The 18,776-nt window shown below is 41.9% G+C and overlaps 1 protein-coding gene across 2 annotated transcripts; it reads left to right on the plus strand.

The window, feature by feature from the left end:
- Positions 1-10,423: 10,423 nt before the first annotated feature.
- LOC115969117 (alpha-1,3-mannosyl-glycoprotein 2-beta-N-acetylglucosaminyltransferase) lies at positions 10,424-18,604 on the plus strand. Of its 2 annotated transcripts, none has more exons than XM_031088686.1 (19): positions 10,424-10,728; positions 10,951-11,001; positions 11,098-11,185; positions 12,043-12,105; positions 14,241-14,269; positions 14,369-14,445; positions 14,534-14,579; positions 14,729-14,791; positions 15,118-15,184; positions 15,255-15,323; positions 15,422-15,491; positions 15,601-15,662; positions 15,807-15,897; positions 15,991-16,084; positions 16,778-16,840; positions 16,941-16,979; positions 17,064-17,234; positions 17,867-17,994; positions 18,158-18,604. In XM_031088686.1, the coding sequence occupies exons 1-18, from the start codon at positions 10,657-10,659 to the stop codon at positions 17,981-17,983; spliced, it is 1,332 nt and encodes a 443-aa protein (XP_030944546.1). In that variant the 5' UTR covers positions 10,424-10,656; the 3' UTR covers positions 17,984-17,994; positions 18,158-18,604. The 2 variants fall into 2 exon arrangements, with proteins under 2 accessions (XP_030944546.1, XP_030944545.1); XM_031088685.1 differs by having other exon boundaries at positions 10,425-10,728; positions 14,241-14,275.
- Positions 18,605-18,776: the final 172 nt, after the last annotated feature.

Raw genomic sequence — 18,776 nt, forward strand, 5'->3', positions numbered from 1 at the left:
ATGTGGCGCTACAGCCTATGCCCAATTTAAGGCGAAAAAGGCCTGTGGGGGAGCTGAAGGAGGGAGAGGTTGGCCAAGAAAAAGCCAAACCTCAGAAGAAGGGCAAAGAGACCAAGGAGCCCAAAGAGAAGAGGACCAAGTCCATTGATAGCCGAGACGAGGCAGCTATTCGGAGGGAACAACGGATATGGTCGCCGCGGCTCGAACTGGATGGCGCTCCAATTTCCTGGGATGCAACCTTGTGGGAATCCCAACGACGGGAAGCGTCATTCTTGGCTGAGGCCCTGCAGTAGCCTCTTCTTTTGCCTCGCGACATAAAGGGGCTCCGGGATACTCAGCAACCAGAACTCTTCATGTCGCTGAAGAGGGACATGACCATGGTAAGCGAAAACTTTTACTATCTCGTTCTCTTGTTACGCATCCATTTATTCACCATTCTTTTTTATTAAGCTTTTATTTTCCTGGTGCAGGTTACTCAACAAATCTTCGTTGCTGAGGAGTGGGCCAAAAAGGCACGTGAGGACCTTCATAATGAGGCTCAGTCCCGCCGCATTGCCGAGAGGACTACTGGCGACCTCAAGAAGGAAAACGATAGCCTGAGCCATGAGGTAAAGGAGGCAAAGAAGAACCATGCAAGCGCGGAAGCCGGCCTTAAAAACGCTACTAAGCAGGCTGAGGATCTACGCCTACAGCTCCGTCAATCCGAGGAAAATCTCGCGACAAAGAAGCGGGCGGTTTTAGGTCTCAAGTCCGAGCTTGCGAAGGTCAAGGGGGAGGTCCGTCTGGCCAGGGAGGCGGCCGAGAAAGCAGTGGCAGCCTCTTATGATCGCGGGGTCAAGGACACTGAGGTCAGGCTGGCTGAGGAGGTGGCTACTGTATGCAAAGAATACATCACCCTGTCTTAGGGTGTGGCCTTGGACCGGGCGGCAGTCCCAGCGGATTTCGATCTTAGGAAAACTGAGAACATCTTTTTTCCTGAGGACGTTCGTGAGATCCCTGACGAGGTCGCAACTGAAGAGCCTCTCCCAACGAAGGCTTTAGCCTCGGACTCTGCTATGCCTGAAGCTGAGGATGCGCAGCCGGCCGTGAAGGACAAGTTGCCCGAGGACAGTCTTTCAATCAGGGAGGTTGTTGCACAGGCTAAGGAGACTGTTCCGGGGCCACAGCCAGCAGACGACCAAACCGGGCCTGCTCAGGGATCAGATTTAGGAAAGTAGTGTAGGATCTTTCTTGTTAGACCTTTCATATTTTGTTCTGTTTAATGGTTGTAAAAGAATCGCTTTTGGGGATTTTAATGAAAGGTGTCGTTTCCTTTTCTTCTTGTTGTTTTATTTTCTCTTCTGTTTTTATCATAAATGGATGTTTATTCTGCCCTTAACTGCTGAAAACCAAGCGTGAATGAATGAATGTATAAAGAATGATAGTCAATAATTTAGACAGAATTGCTACGAGGCTAATTTCCCCCAAGTCCGCGTTTGGAGGAGCCAGGCAGGACTTGGGTTCTGTTTAGCACTTAGTGAGAGTTGTTGGGGGGTTAATTTCCCCCAAGTCTGTGGTCCGAGGAGCCAGGCAGGATTTGGGTTCTGTTTAACACTTAGTGAGAATTGTTACGAGGTTAATTTCCCCCAAGTCTGTGGTCCGAGAAGCCATGCAGGACTTGGGTTCTGTTTAACACTTAGTGAGAATTGTTGCGAGGTTAATTTCCCCCAAGTCTGTGATCCGAGGAGCCATGCAGGACTTGGGTTCTGTTTAAGACTTAGTGAGAATTGTTGCGAGGTTAATTTCCCCCAAGTCTGTGGTCCGAGGAGCCATGCAGGACTTGGGTTTTGTTTAACACTTAGTGAGAATTGTTGCGAGGTTAATTTCCCCCAAGTCTGTGGTCCGAGGAGCCATGCAGGACTTGGGTTCTGTTTAACACTTAGTGAGAATCGCTTCGTGGTTAATTTCTCCCAAGTCTGTGGTCCAAGGAGCCATGCAGGACTTGGGTTCTGTTTAACACTTATTGAAAATCGCTTCGTGGTTAATTTCCCCCAAGTCTGTGGTCCGAGGAGTCAGGCAGGACTTGGGTTCTGTTTAACACTTATTGAAAATCGCTTCGTGGTTAATTTCCCCCAAGTCTGTGGTCCGAGGAGCCAGCAGGACTTAGGTTCTGTTTAACACTTATTGAAAATCGCTTCGTGGTTAATTTCCCCCAAGTCTATGGTCCGAGGAGCCAGGCAGGACTTGGGTTCTGTTTAACATTTAGTGAGAATTGTTGCGAGGTTAATTTCCCTCAAGTCTGTGGTCCGAGGAGCCAGACAGGACTTGGGTTCCGTTTAACACTTATTGAAAATCGCTTCGTGGTTAATTTCCCCCAAGTTTGTGGTTCGAGGATCCAGGCAGGACTTGGGTTCTGTTTAACACTTATTGAAAATTTCTTCGTGGTTAATTTCCCCCAAGTCTGTGGTCCGAGGAGCCAGGCAGGATTTGGGTTCTGTTTAACACTTAGTGAGAATTGTTACGAGGTTAATTTCCCCCAAGTCTGTGGTCCGAGAAGCCATGCAGGACTTGGGTTCTGTTTAACACTTAGTGAGAAGTTAATTTCCCCCAAGTCTGTGGTCCGAGGAGCCATGCAGGACTTGGGTTCTGTTTAACACTTAGTGAGAATTGTTGCGAGGTTAATTTCCCCCAAGTCTGTGGTCCGAGGAGCCATGCAGGACTTGGGTTTTGTTTAACACTTAGTGAGAATTGTTGCGAGGTTAATTTCCCCCAAGTCTGTGGTCCGAGGAGCCATGCAGGACTTGGGTTCTGTTTAACACTTAGTGAGAATCGCTTCGTGGTTAATTTCTCCCAAGTCTGTGGTCCAAGGAGCCATGCAGGACTTGGGTTCTGTTTAACACTTATTGAAAATCGCTTCGTGGTTAATTTCCCCCAAGTCTGTGGTCCGAGGAGTCAGGCAGGACTTGGGTTCTGTTTAACACTTATTGAAAATCGCTTCGTGGTTAATTTCCCCCAAGTCTGTGGTCCGAGGAGCCAGACAGGACTTAGGTTCTGTTTAACACTTATTGAAAATCGCTTCGTGGTTAATTTCCCCCAAGTCTATGGTCCGAGGAGCCAGGCAGGACTTGGGTTCTGTTTAACATTTAGTGAGAATTGTTGCGAGGTTAATTTCCCCCAAGTCTGTGGTCCGAGGAGCCAGACAGGACTTGGGTTCTGTTTAACACTTATTGAAAATCGCTTCGTGGTTAATTTCCCCCAAATTTGTGGTTCGAGGATCCAGGCAGGACTTGGGTTCTGTTTAACACTTATTGAAAATTTTTGCGAGGTTAATTTCCCCAAGTCTGTGATCCGAGGATCCAAGCAGGACTTGGGTTCTGTTTAACACTTAACCCAAATAGTTGTACAGTAACACGGCGTCAAGTATGGTGTCTTTCATTAATAACAGTACCTTTTCAGGTTATTTACATTCCATGGACGTGGTACTACATGTTCGTCCAAGTCTTCCAAAAAGTATGCCCCAATGCCGGCTACGGAAGTGATACGGTATGGGCCCTCCCAGTTTGGTCCAAGCTTTCCCCATGCAGGGTTCCTCGCGGTGCCCAGGACTTTCCTCAGCACTAGATCCCCGGGCGTCAAGGGTCTTGACTTCACCTTGGCGTCGTAGCCCTGTTTGAGCTTTTGCTGATAATAAGCTAGGTGAACCATCGCACTTTCCCTTTTTTCTTCGAGGAGATCTAGGTTTTTTTCCAGAAGGCTGTTATTAGCAATGGGATTGAAGGCAGTAGTCCTCTGGGTTGGGAAGTTTATCTCCAGTGGGATGACAGCCTCGGCTCCGTAGGTCAATGAAAAGGGGGTTTCTCCCGTGGACCTGCGAGGCGTGGTGCGGTATGTCCACAAGACGTGGGCTAACTCTTCAACCCACCTCCCTTTCGTGTCGTCCAACCTCTTCTTCAGTCCATTCACTATGGTTTTGTTGATGGCTTCCGCCTGTCCATTACCCTGTGGGTAGGCCGGTGTGGAGTATCGGTTGATAATTCCCAGCTCATTACAGTATTCTCTAAAGGCTTTGCTGTCAAATTGGAGGCCATTGTCCGAGATCAGGATGTGCGGGGTCCCGAACCTAGTGATAATATTTTTCTAGACAAATTTCTTGACATCGACGTCCCTGATATTTGCTAGCGCCTCAGTTTCGACCCACTTTGTGAAGTAATCGGTGCCGACGAGAAGAAATTTCTTGTTCCCAGCCGCTTTGGGGAACGGCCCTAGTATGTCTAGGCCCCATTGCGCGAATGGCCAAGGGCTGGACAACGGGTTAAGTTCTCCGCCCGGCTGATGTATGTTCGGGGCGAACCTTTGGCATTGGTCGCACTTCTTCACATATTCCAGAGCCTCTTTATGCATGCTCGGTCACCAGTAACCCAGCGTCATGGCCCTGTGGGAGAGGGACCTGCCCCCCGTATGGCTTCCACAAATCCCTTCATGTAACTCCTCCAGGATGAGTTCCGTAGCCCCTGGGTGCACACACAGCAAGTATGGCCCCGAGAACGAGCATCTGTAAAGTTTGGAGTCCTCGGACAGCCAGAATCGAGGAGCTCTCCTCCTGATTTTGTCAGCCTCAACCTTATCGTCCGGTAAGGTGTCGTGCTTTAAGAACAGCACCAGAGGGTCCATCCAGCTAGGTCCTGCCCTGACGTTGTGTACCCGAATACCGTTGGCCTCCTCTGTTGTTGGGCGGCAGAGATCTTCAACTACAATAACCCGCGGAAGGGGCTGAGCCGAGGAGGTGGCCAGTGTTGCGAGAGAATCAGCATGAGTGTTCCCACTTTTGGGTATATGTGTTAAACGAAAGTCATCGAAATGGGTCTGCAGGTGTTTAGCCCGAGCAAGGTACCCTTGCATTCTTTCATCCTTCGCCTCCAATTCCCCATTTACTTGTCCCACTATGAGTCTCGAATCCGAGAATATGCTTGCGCATTTTCCACCCAATTTCCGGATCATCGACATCCCCTCCAACAGTGCCTCATACTCGACTTCGTTATTTGTAGCCGAGAATCCGAACCTCAACGACTTTTCTATGGTTATCCCTTCGGGAGAGACTAGAACGAGCCCCACCCCTGAGCCCCTTTGGTTTGCTGCACCATCGATGTGTGCTTTCCACCTATTGTGCTCATGCTGAGAGACCGTGCTGACCAATTTATCATCAGCACTTGGTGACCCCGACATTTCCATCCCTTCTAGGGTGGGCTTCGCAAATTCAGCTACTAGATCGGCGAGGACCTGATCTTTTATGGCGGTGTGAGGCATGTATCTAATGTCGAAGGCGCCCAGGATTGTTCCCCACTTAGCTATTCTACCTGTGTAGTCGGCGCTGCGGAAGACTGATTTCAGTGGAAGTTGAGTTAGCACAACTACTGTATGTGCCTAAAAATAGAGGGGGAGCTTCCGCGTGGCTTGTACGACGGCCAATATAGCTTTTTCGAGGGGGAGATACCGGGTCTCTGCCTCCTGCAGCGATTTGCTTACGTAATACACGGGCCGCTGCGTGCCGTTGTCTTCTCGGATTAGCACTAAGCTCACCGCATGAGAGGCTACTGCGATGTATGCGAACAACACCTCGTCGGCATCGGGACTGGACATGATCGGTGGTCGGGCGAGGTATTCCTTGAGCTGTTGGAAAGCTAAAGCACACTCTTCAGTCCACTCGAAGCCCTTCCACTTGTGCAATAGGAGGAAAAAAGGCCTGCATCTGTCTGCTGAGCGGGAGATGAAACGGCTTAAAGCAGCTATCATGCCGGTAAGCTTCTGGACCTCTTTGGGATTCCGAGGAGGCTGCAAGCTATGAATGGCTCTTATTTGGTCAGGGTTAACTTCAATTCCTTGGTGGGTTACCATATAACCCAAGAACTTTCCTGATCCCACCCCAAATGAGCATTTGGATGCGTTCAGTCGTAGCTTGTACTTTCTCAGGATTCGAAACACTTCACCGAGGTCTCTGATGTGGTCGGCCACCAATTTGCTCTTTACTACCATGTCATCTATATACACTTCAACGGTTTTACCCATCTGCTGTTCAAACATCCTAGTCATCATCCTCTGATAGGTCGACTCGGCATTCTTCAGGCCAAAGGGCATCACCTTATAATGATAGTTGCCAACTGGGGTGACAAAAGCGGTTTTTTCTTGGTCTTCGGTAGCTAGGGATATCTGATGGTAGCCCTGGAAAACGTCCAAAAAACTCATTCGTGGGTGTCTGACAGTCGCATCTACCAATCGGCCTATTCGCGGCATTGGGAAAGGATCCTTCGGGCAGGCCTTGTTTAAGTCCGTGAAGTCTACGCAGACCCGCCATTTCCCGCTCTTCTTCTTTACCATGACTGTGTTTGCCAACCATTCGGGGTAGAATACTTCCTTGATAGCCCCAGCTTTCTTCAATTTTGCGACCTCTTCTCTCACAGCATTTGTATGTTCCTTTGACGGACGCCGAGGAGGTTGCTTCTTTGGTGTTATGGTCGGATTAACATTAAGGTGATGGCATATGAGATCTGAGTCAACCCCAGGGGCTTCATAGGGATCCCAGGCGAATACGTCCTCATTCCGTCGAAGAAAATCAATTAGCGCTGACTTCTCCTATGCTGGTAATTCCGAGTCGATCTGAAAAAACCTCTTAGGGTCTGATCTGACGAGCACTTTCTCCAGCTCCTCACAGCTCACCTCCATGGCCGGTCCTCCACTACCCGCAGTTGGGACCGGGGTCATTGATTGCTATAAGCCGTTCTCGGCTGAAGTGGAAGGTTCGCTATTTGGTCGTCGTGAGATTGCCGACACCATGCATTGTTTGGCCATTCCTTGGTTCCCTATTATTTCTTTGACTTGACCTCTTAACGGATACTTCACTTTTTGGTGCAAGGTTGACGACACAGCCCCTAGTGTATGAAGCCATGGCCGGGCCACAATAGCTGTGTAGGGGGAGTATGCATCTACGACAATGAAGTTCACTTCCACTACGTCTAAGTCTATTTGCACAGGCAGCCTAATCATGCCTTTCGGGATGACGATTTTTCCTTCAAAGCTGACCAAGGGTGAATCGTATGGCGACAGGTCTTCCTGCTTCAAGTTCAGCCCCTTATACAAATCCGGGTACATTACCTCCACGGCGCTGCCTTGATCAACTAACACCCTTTTCACGTCATAACCTCCTATTCTGAGCGTCACGACTAGGGCATCTTCATGGGGTTGAATAGTTCCTTACTTGTCCTCCTCCATGAACCCAATTAATGGCGTGACACTCACTCTGGCTCTCTTGGATTCCCTTTTATCTGGCTCCGTTGGGAACCTGCCCACTGACATTACTCTGAAAGGGCTGGAACCGGTTCTCCCAGATGCGGCAAGAATGACATTTATTGTGCCAATAGGTGGCCTCAATGTGCCTTGTCTGGTTTCAACATTTGACTATTCAGGGCGGTGCAATAGATGCCTCAGCTTTCCTTCTCGGACAAGCCGATCCAAATGGTTTTTCAGATTCCTGCAATCGTCGGTGGTGTGACCAGGCTCCTGATGGTACACGCAGTACAGATTCTGATTGCATTTTGAGGGGTCGCCTGCCATCCTGTTCGGCCACTGAAAGAAGGGTTCGCACTTCACCTTCTCCAGGATCTTGTGCAACGGTTCTCGGAACACAGCATGGACTGCCTGAGCCCCAGTAGGTCCGGACTATTCCGCGTAGTCCCTTCTCGGCCTGTTACTGATATTAAAGCGGTCCGACCTGAAGTCCCTCCTCTCCTGAGGGACAACCTTCGCTTTACCCTTCCCTATCTGCTGGTCCTCCTCGACCCTTTTGTACTTGTCTATTCTGCCCATGAGTTGGCGCACGCTGGTGACTGGCTTCCCAGTGAGGGACTTTCTTAAGCTATGCTCTGTCGGCAGGCCCCTTTTGAACGTACTAATGGCGACGTCATCGTAGTTTCCTTCTATCTCGTTGTACATTTCCCAGTATCTGTTCGAGTAGGCCTTTAGCGTTTCTCCTTCCCGCATGGACAAGGATAAGAGGGAGTCGAGGGGCCGAGGGACTCTAGTGCTGGTGATGAAATTCGGCAGGAATCTATGGAATTCAGCGGGAGGGCATCAAACCATCTCATTGCCATGGGTTCCAAGCTGGATGGAAACACCTTACACATTAGCACCTCATCCCTGGAGTGGACGACCATCCTCTGGTTGAATTGGCTTACATGCTCCACTGGGTCAGTCCGACCATTGTATATGGCAAACGTCGGTTGATTGAACCGCCGAGGAAGCACTGCCCTCTCTATTCTACGTATGAATGGCGACAGGGAGATGCGATCCAGGGCCTTGCTCATGGCATCATTGGCCAGGCCTTGATAAGACGGGCTTTTGTGGCCACGTTTGCGAGGCCGCTCTTCCTCATAGGAAAAAGTCTCGCTCGGAGGGGTTCTTGACCTTCGCCTGTATTCGCCATCCTTATCACTGCTAGTGTCCGAGCCAGGTGAAGGACGTTTTCGCTGCGCTCGACGCAGCTTCTTCTTCAAATCATCAATCTCTTGCTGTAGAGCCTTTCGCTCGTTCTGCTTATGGGATGCATGATCTTTCCCTTTTGAACGGCTTCTACTCGTGTGAGAGGTGTTCACACTGCCCTCTCGTTGATTATCTTGGTCCTTCCCTCGTTCGAGATTTAAAAAGTTGTCCTGCCGTTGAGATTCTGCACGTCCGGTTTGGCGCAGACCTGATCCTTCCATCTCTTACTGTTTCACTTGTCGAGACACAAGTTCTTCCCACAGACGGCGCCAATTATAGGGGCAGTTTTTGGGGCTCAGGCCCAGCAAGTAAGTGGTTCTGGCCCAAAAGTCCCCAGACAATGAATTTGTAGAGAGTGTGTTATAGAGCTAGGACTAGACGAAGTGAACGTCAGTTAGATGTACGCCATGCAACATGTTGAACGTGAGAATATTCCATTTACGTTTAATAGGATATCGGTCCGAGGAGACGTATAAGTACACCTCTTACTCTGTTTACAAACTATAGAGTTCTTTCACCTCTCTCTCTCTCTTTTTTCTTAATTCTCCAATCCCCTCTTCATGGGGATCTCCTTCTCTTATATAGCCTCCTTGAATTGATAAGAACCTTACACTTGTTACCCATCTGGACCTTCACTTGAGTGCCTGTCCCATCGGACATCTCCCTTATCTTTCTGTGAGTTGCACTGGCCAATGTAACACTGTTCGCTTGTCTTCTCCACATTAATGCGGCTGAAAAGGTAGCTTTCTTGCATTTAATGCGGCAGTTGTGGCTTCTCCCTGATGTCTTACATTTTCCTCTTTCCTGCTGCGTGAGGCTCACCCTCCTACCCACGTTCGCCTGGATGGGTTCTTCACTATGGAGGGGGCACTCATTGGGCCCATATTTGCGTGTCCGAGGAGGCATTCCTCCTCGGACGTCTTCTAGAACGAACTAGGCTCAACAAGGTTGGGCCAGAAGTCATTTGGGCCCCTATTCCTCGTTAGGTCATGGTTAGGCTTCGTGTGGGTCCCCAGGCCCACTGTTAGTTTTGGGAATTTCACCCCTACAACTTTCATTTTATAAAAATTTATTACTTTATAAATTTTAGGGACCAAAATAATGTATATGGGCCAAATTATATTTCTCTTATAAAAAAAAATTAAAACCTAAAAGAAAAAGAAAAGAAAGAAAGAAAGAAAGAAAGTAAGAAGATGAAGGTGGCCCATGTTAGTAAGTAGTAATCTATACTATTTATAAGAGGATTCCCCTTTTTGGATTGAACTTTTATATAGTTAAGAAATATCTCTTAGGTTGAATAGGGGAAAAAACTTAAGAACAATCCGATAAAAATATATTTCTAACTTTATTTAAAATATCTACAAAATATGACACTTTCTTATTAATCCATATCTTTAAAAATAAACTTATCCAATTTTTTTTTTTTTTAAAGAAAAGAAAAATTATGACATTAGACCAAAAAAGAACCAAAAAAAAAAAAAGCTTCATTGCACCACAAAGCCTAAGATTTTATGATATTTATGAGATTTTGGGTTTGAAAGCTCTTATTAACATATTTGACCAACCTGGAGCATAAGACAGGATTACATATTGCAAAATAGTTTTTTTTTTTTTTTTTTTAAATACAAAATAAAAATTCTATTATAACTTAATCTAAGTGTATATATGTGTGAAACTTGAACTTCGGTCTTTACCCTCTCTCAACCCACAAACATTTATATTTTCACAAACATTTATATATATATATATATATATATATATATTTTATGGAAGAACGCACCAAAGTAATGTTGTAGATATTGGAGAATAGTCTTGACGTAGTCAAAGTGGTCTAGATACTCTAGGTTGTAAAAAATAAAATAAAATAAAAATTGATTCTCAAAAAAAAAAAAAAAAAAAAAATGTAGTAATAAACAGAGTGAATTGACTGACTCTTCAGAGCCAAGTCGAGGGTAAACGCACGCGGATCTAAAGAAATGAAATGAAATTCTGAACCTTAAACCATTTCCTAAAACTAAACAAAACAAAACTAAATATTTTGTTTTGCAGAGGAAGCTTTAGCTTTAGCTTAGCTTCTAGTTCTTCCAAATTCATAGTAAAATTTTTGATAAAAAAAATTCAATTTTTCTCAAAGAAGGTAAAAAAAAAATGGCGAACATGGTCTTCTGTGACTATCGCTTCCTTCTCGTCGTTGCAGCCGTGGCCTTCATCTACATCCAGGTACCACTATCGATTCCTCGGAATTCACGCTCAAGTTGCTTCCTTTTGTTGTTGTTGTTGTTTTGTGCCAATTTTGCTAAAGCCATGAATATCACTCAATAATACTCTCTGAAAAAGTAGTAGGACTTTTCATTTCACAATTTTGTAAGGTGGGTATTTATGTTACAAAGCTTTTAGCTTTCTCAATCCTCTTTTTTTTTTTTTGGGTTTGATTTTGAATAGATGAGACTGTTCGCTACACAAACAGAATATGCTGATCGCCTTGCTGCTGCGGTATGTCTAATCATGATGCTTGTTAAAAGAGAATTTTATGGGTATTAATAAACTTATCATGGGGTTGCACATTGATTTTTTTTATTTTTTTGAAAGGTTGAAGAAGAGAATCATTGTACGACTCAAATGCGATTACTAATTGATCAAATAAGCATGCAACAAGGGCGAATTGTGGCACTTGAAGGTGGGTGTGTGGTTTTGTCTCTTTTTCTTGTAATTTTGATATTGCTATAGATGTTTGTTTTAGGAACATCACGCATCAGTTACTGGTTTTACAAGGTCTCTTCCAAGAGATGTGTTAGACTATGAGAAAGTTTGGGGAGCCATTGGTTTGGTCACGATTCAGTGATTGTAATGTGTTAAAGTTTTTGGGTAATTAAGTGATCAGCAGATACACATAATGGTTGAAGAATGTGGCCATCATCTAGATATGAGTTACATTAAATGTTTCTGATTAATTTGGAATTGTAACTGTGACATGTTAATTAAGGCGGTAATAGAGAGTATGACTTTGGATATGATAGAATGGTGAAAAACAATACATGTGGCTAACTGTGATTAGTCTGTTGAGGATCCATAGCCAACTCCAAAATTATTAGGACTAAGGCTGGGTTGTTGCTGTTGTATTGGGGAAATTTTGTTAAAATCCTTATGGAGCAATCAGTCTAGGTCATCGAATGAAATCCATGTTTTGATTTGGGTCATATTGTCACTATGATTGTGGCACATATTTAACTTTAACACTTGAGATAAATTTCTCGCATATGACATAACACATACGTGATCCCATGGTAGTGGTAGTCAATTTTGCATAATTGCTTGATCTTCCTTGGGCATTGCATGGTCATTCTGTGGCTATTTTTTGTCCGCTGTTGTTCCCCTGTCAAAAAGTGAAAACATTTCATATATGTAGTTCCTCACAAGGATCTGGACAAGGATTATTTTTGTTGCTTCATTATCTCTGTTTCTCTTTGTCTAAGTTGTTAATAATTAACAGAGAGTTTATTGGTACTTATTCTTTTAAGACTGCTTCTATTTCAGAAGAAAGGAAACGCCGAGAGCAAGAGTGTGCACAACTGAAGGGCCTTGTTGAAGAACTTGAAAGTGCGTGTTTATCAATACTTAAACATAACTCTTGTTTTTAAGTCTATTTTATCTCTTAATATTTCCTTCCCCATGCATAACATCTGATAATCACTGCTATTTTGAAAATTTGTGGATATTGATTAAGTGATTCCCTTTATGCTTTCAAAGCATGCATGTATATATGTTCAGGTTGTGTAATCTTTAAGAAAATGTATGTACACAAGTAAATCCTTCCCAAATATATCGAATCAAATTAAAAATATGGTTTAGTTGTTTACATTTTGGAAAAAAATTTCTACTTATATGTGAATTTTAATTGCTGGCAAAAGGCTGGAAACTTGAAAATAGCTAATTTGAAATAAAAAGAGCTTCAAAGACCAATCTTGAGAGAGGGCAATGCATACCCCCCCCCCCCCCCCCCCCCAAAAAAATGTCTTCATCATTTGATGAATCTGAGTTCACATTCTCAAAGGCATTCGGGGAGAACTAGCTTCCCTTCCTACGTACTCCATGTGATTCTTTACCATACCGATTTGTATTTAAAAAGGTTGAGAAAACTTCAAGAGAGATTTTTAGTGGGGAGGGAAGGGCAATGTTTCTAAATTCCATCTAGTGAATTGGGGGTAAGGCATGTTCACCAATGGAGGGGGAAGGATTGGGGATTTGAAAATTGAGTACTTTTATCAAGCCCTTTTAAAGAAATGGTTGCGGAGGTTTGGAGTCGAGAATGAACATCTTTGGTGACATTTCATTTTTGCAAATATGGAGAAACATGGCTGTTGGACAAAGGTGGTAGTTAGGGGTCTATGGAAAGTATTAAAGGAGTGTGCAATACTTTTTCTGAACTTATTAGGTTTATGGTTGGAGATGGCTCCTGAGTTCATCTTGGCTTTGACCATTGGTGTAAGGATTGCTCTCTCAAAGAGTTCTTTCTTAACTTGTTTAGATTAATAATGGATAAGATTTCTCAATCACCATGTATCTTGTTGATAATTGAGGTACATGGCATTGGAATCCTTAATTCACACGGTCCTTTCAGGATTAAGAATTAGATTCTGTGGAGAATCTGTTTGATTTGTAGTATTCAAACTTTCCGTCTAATAACAAGAGGATCAATTATCCTAGAGCTTGACTAAGGATAGAAAGTTTGGGGTTTGACATTAGTACAATGATTTTCTTAGAGAATCTACAAGAGTACAATTTTTAATGGAGGACAGTATCTTAGAAAGTTGCTTCTTCTTTTTTCTTTTTTTCTTTTTTTAAAATTTTTTTTATTATTATTTTTTATAACTTGGATAAAACTATGATGGCAGACAATCTTCAAAAACAAAGTCTTGAGGTTTTTGATTGGTGTTTTACTTGGATAAAACTATGATGGCAGACAATCTTCAAAAACAAAGTCTTGGGGTTTTTGATTGGTGTTTTAAGTGCAAGAATAGTACGGAGTTAGTTGAGCACCTCTTACTTCATTGTTTAGTGGCTTGGGATATTGGTAATTTGTATTTGCTAAACTCAAGGTAGCTTGGGTTATGCCAAAAACTGTGCAATAGATGCTAGAATGTTGGCAAGGAAGATTTCATCGTCACAAGAGTTCGAAAATATGGAAAGCAGTTCAATTATGTGTTTTGTAGACAATTTGGCAAGAGAGGAACAATAGAACATTTAATGGCATGTAACGCCCATTATGCAATCTATGTTAAGATCTTTGACTACATTGGGTAGTGTCTCTGCATCATCTTTTCTAAATTTTTAGATCTTTTGAATCTCATATTGTAATGATTTAGGAGTGGTTCAATGAAAACTTTGCTTATTCATACTAGCTTCTCTTTCAAATAAAATATTTTACTTATCAAAAAAAGAAGAAGAAGAATGCTTTAGCCTTGAAAGACATTGGCAATTCTCTATTCATGTTTGTCTTCTATGGATTGTGCAGATTTATTTCCTTTGCTGCTCTCTTTACGGCCAATCGACCTTAGTTTTTTGTTTTTAAATTAATTGGTTACTTGGTGATTTCCTTACTTGTGAATCTCCAAATTATTGAGTAGATTTCTTTGCTGTTGCATTCAGGCTCTTTTCTTTTATGTCATTTTGATATCATATGAAATTTCCTGTTTGACACAAGGCACTTAGCATCCTCTCTTGTTAAATTTCAGGAAAGGGCCTACAGAGACTGACTGACAAAGTACAGGTTCTGATGAAATATGATGTTTTCTAATCATGTTTGTTGTTTCGGGTCTTTGCTTCTAATCCTTCTCACAAGTTGGTCTGCCAAACTTATTAGGTGCCGGTGGCTGCAGTTGTGATTATGGCATGCAATCGTGCAGATTATTTAGAGAGGACAATTAATTCTGTCTTAAAGTATGTTCACTGCATTCTATGTTTTGTGCTTTTAACTCAGTTTTTCATATTTTCAGCTGACCCTCTGGCATGATTCTCCATTTTCCAGATATCAAAGTTCTGTTGCTTTGAAGTATCCTGTCTTTGTATCCCAGGTACTTACATTTATAGGCTTGTTAGTGCTGTTTTACAAATTAAGGTTTGCGTTATGGGCATGCTTGATGCCCTTAAAACTATGTTATTCCTTAAGCTGTGATTTTGAAGAGACTCACCGCCAAGCATGGTGGCTTTTATTTTCTCTCAGGATGGATCACATCCAGATGTTAAAAGGAAGGCATTGAGTTATGATCAGCTGACATATATGCAGGTAACTGTTGTGCTTTTGTGAAATTGTTTTTCGTGGTCAAATACCACTGGATAGTAGGGATTGCTTGCAACTGTCAAACATGTAGATGTTTTAAAACTGTCCTGTATGTATCATATATCTTCAAAGTAAATTTTCCTTGGCAGTGCTTTTAAATGAACATGAGACAAGTTTATCATGTTATATAAAGATTTGATTTTGTTGGTATACTCATATACTTTTAATTAGAAAGTGATTTTAATGTTCAATCATCAACTTATGTCCTTAGGAATAGCCTTAACTTGAGAGCTGTCCAGATTACCTTGAACACTGACTTCATTTCACTGCAGCACTTGGATTCTGAACCACCGAAAACTGAAAGGCCTGGAGAGATGGTTGCATACTATAAAATTGCTCGTAAGGATATTTTGCTCCTTCTTTGATAACTTCTATAAACTTCACTGCTTATGTACTTGCTTATTTTTAGGTCATTACAAATGGGCATTGGATGAATTGTTCTATAAGCATAACTTAAGCCGAGTAATCATACTTGAAGGTGAAACATTGTTGCTTTATTTTTTTTCTCTCACTTATAATATTCCTTTAAGTTTGTGGAACAAGTGTATACTGATAAAATAATATCTCTGTGCATAGATGATATGGAAATTGCACCCGACTTTTTTGATTACTTTGAGGCTGCAGCAGCACTCCTCGACAAGGATAAGTACTGTCTTCTGGGAGAACTCAAAACTTTTAAATGATGGATATCATTTTATTTGAGTTATACTTCCAAAATTGATTTTTATCATGTTTTTGATTTTGAACCATGCTAGGTCCATAATGGCTGTTTCCTCGTGGAACGACAATGGACAAAAGCAGTTTGTGCATGATCCTTGTAAGTTCTTTTCATCCCCCTTTAAGTATCATTCGTTGATTAGACATTTTATTTGCTAATGTTTAAATAATATTTTGATAATTATTGAAACAGAACTTTCCTGTACTTTTGTTTGCCTGATCTGCTATTTGATGTGCTCTGCAGATGCACTCTATCGTTCAAATTTCTTTCCTGGACTTGGGTGGATGCTGACTAGATCTATATGGGATGAGCTGTCTCCAAAATGGCCTAAGGCATATCCTTGTTTTAATTTACTTTTGTGCTTGGATCTAACTATCCATACATATTGATGCATCTCTGTTTAAAATTTTCTTTAACAAAACCTTACTTACTGGGATGACTGGTTGAGGTTAAAAGAGAATCACAAAGGTCGACAATTTATTCGTCCAGAAGTGTGCAGAACCTACAATTTTGGTGAGCATGTATGTATTGATTTATGTGTTAAGGTTTTTATTTTATTTTTATTTATTATTATTATTATTTGGTTTTTAGGTTTTCATTATCCCCCACCTGAGGTTTGCTGATAATGCAAGCATGTATTGGAATATTTAGTCAGTGAATGTCTATTATTATATGTGCATGCAGTCAAATACTTGAAATTTATCAGTGATGCCACCAAATCTTCTTAGACAGTTAAAATTGTTCCTTGCAACAGCAAATATTCAGGAAATTAACGTAGTGAATTAAATGTTTGTGTGTTTACATTGGACAATTCAACCTGGTTATATGCAGTCAACAAATTTTTTTAATGGATAATATACTGTTAGATGTCTACTTCTTTTGAATCTTTATTTGAAAATCACCCATTTTCAGAATTTTGAAGTACCATTTAAAGTTTGATGCTAAATGCTGTGCTGATTTTTGTTGTTTCACTGAGGAATATTAGTGACTTAACTCAGTGATTAAAGTAAACCTAGAGTGCATGCAGCCATGCCAATGAGCTCTAGTTCAAATGGCACCTCCTTCCCTTGTAAGAGCAAGGTCTAGGGTGAGGTCTTGGGTCCAAAACCCTCTGAGTGCATAACTTAACCATTGAAAAAATGTGGATGTAGCTGTCTTTATCAATGTGGATTTATTATGGATTTCTTTTGAAGTCTTTACGTGATTTCTTGTAGGGTTCTAGTATGGGGCAGTTTTTTAAACAATACCTTGAGCCAATTAAGCTTAATGATGTCCAGGTTAGCACCAATTTCTCTCTGATTATTCTGTCTTGTTTGATTTAGTACTCGTTTCTTTTACATTTTAAATTTTAAAGATTCTTCCTTTTCTTTCCAAAAGGTTGACTGGAAGTCCATGGATTTGAGCTACTTGATGGAGGTAAAATATATCTTAGTTCTTTTTGAAGTGACTGCAGCCGTTGTTACATTTATGGTTATATAAAATATCCTCTAATCTTCTTAGGAGAAGTTCACAAAGCACTTTGGTGACATGGTGAAAAAGGCTAAACCTGTCCGCGGAACAGATGTTGTTCTGAAGGCATATAATATAGATGGTGATGTACGAATACAGTACGAAGACCAACCAGAGTTTGAACGCATCGCAAACCAGTTTGGAATTTTTGAAGAGTGGAAGGTAATCCCTCACGGTTATGGCATACATTTCCTTTCATTTAAACTCATATGGGCACTAAAATGTTCGATTTTATTTGAATGTAGTGGATGATATGGTGGATAATTCCTGTTTTGTCCATCGACTTTGTTAGTGCTAGAGCTTTGATTAATAACAGCAGAGTTTTTAAGCTAAATAATTGCATACAATTTCTGTTATCATTGCGCAGAGGAAGTGATGAACTTGGTATTCAAAAGATTTTGAAATCCTCTTTGGCATTCTTATTATCGAGTGGTTGGATAATTCCTTTTTGCCTAGCTATTATTGTCAGACTTGTAATGTTTTGGGTCTATTTTGAATGTAGCATTCAATCAAGTGTGTGGTAATGAACCTAATGGTGCTTTTGTTTTCACCTTGACATAAGGAAACAATGAAAAGTTGGAGTTGATCTCACTCTCTCTCACACACTCCAATACTTGCACTAGGAAACTAGCACATTGACAGAATTCTAGCTGAATTATTTTAATCTGGCCTCTTTGGCTTTATGTGTTGTTGCAAATGTGCTTGTATTATCTTTATTTGAAACTGATTTTTCTGCTGCTTTTTCATAAAAGCTTAAGCCATGCTTATCTTCTTGCTTTTACTCAATTTTCCAGGATGGTATACCAAGGACAGCATATAAAGGAGTAGTTGTTTTCCGGTACCAAACCTCAAGGCGTGTATTCCTTGTTGGTCCAGATTCCCTCAAGCAGCTTGGTATTGAAGGTGCTTGATGCAAAAACAGGTTAGTGTAGTGACCACTTACACTTCATTATTGTCTTGTAACATCACCAGAACCACCTTCAATATTGGTTGCTTAAAACTGTTGAAATTTTTTTGAGAGTAACTTAGTGATGAGTTCTTATTTATTAATTGGCACGAATGATTGTCTCTCATTTAATGGACAGTTTATGGGGAGAGAATATGTTAACTGGATTAGAAAACGAGTCCAGGCAAAAGAATTGTTTTCGAAGTAGACGGGGCACTGTTACAATTAGACATACAGCACCATTTACACTAAAGGATCTGGCCCCGAGTTCACAGGTTGAGTTTCTCAACAGCAATACCAACTTCTGTAATTGACACATTTAACAACTTAATGTAGCAGACATATCTTTGCGCTCGTCAAGGTGGTTATCTCCTGAGGTTTAAACATTTGCAGATGGTCTTAATATATAGGCAAGAAGATGCCATGACTTAAGTGTATACTTTTTCAGTTTTTATTTAAGCCCTTTTATTTTCTTTGATGGATAGCCACAATATGAGAATGTAATTCTAATTGTTGATTTGTGGCATCAGATGTACTTGTTGACACATTGCAGTTTTGATATCAAATGAACCTCACCACGATAGATTCACAAAGGGTTATAATTTATGCACCACCATATTAAATAGGATGAGGCTTTCGAGTCAAGACTCAAGACTAAGGAGAGCTCTTTATGGATCTAATAAGAAAATTCCTGAAATTGTAGGATTTGGCAATTAGTAGCCAAAAAAAAAAAAAAAAGAGTAATACCAGAAATATCA

The sequence above is a fragment of the Quercus lobata genome, chromosome 11 (genome assembly GCF_001633185.2).
Source record: "Quercus lobata isolate SW786 chromosome 11, ValleyOak3.0 Primary Assembly, whole genome shotgun sequence".
In the NCBI taxonomy this organism is placed as follows: Eukaryota; Viridiplantae; Streptophyta; class Magnoliopsida; order Fagales; family Fagaceae; genus Quercus; species Quercus lobata.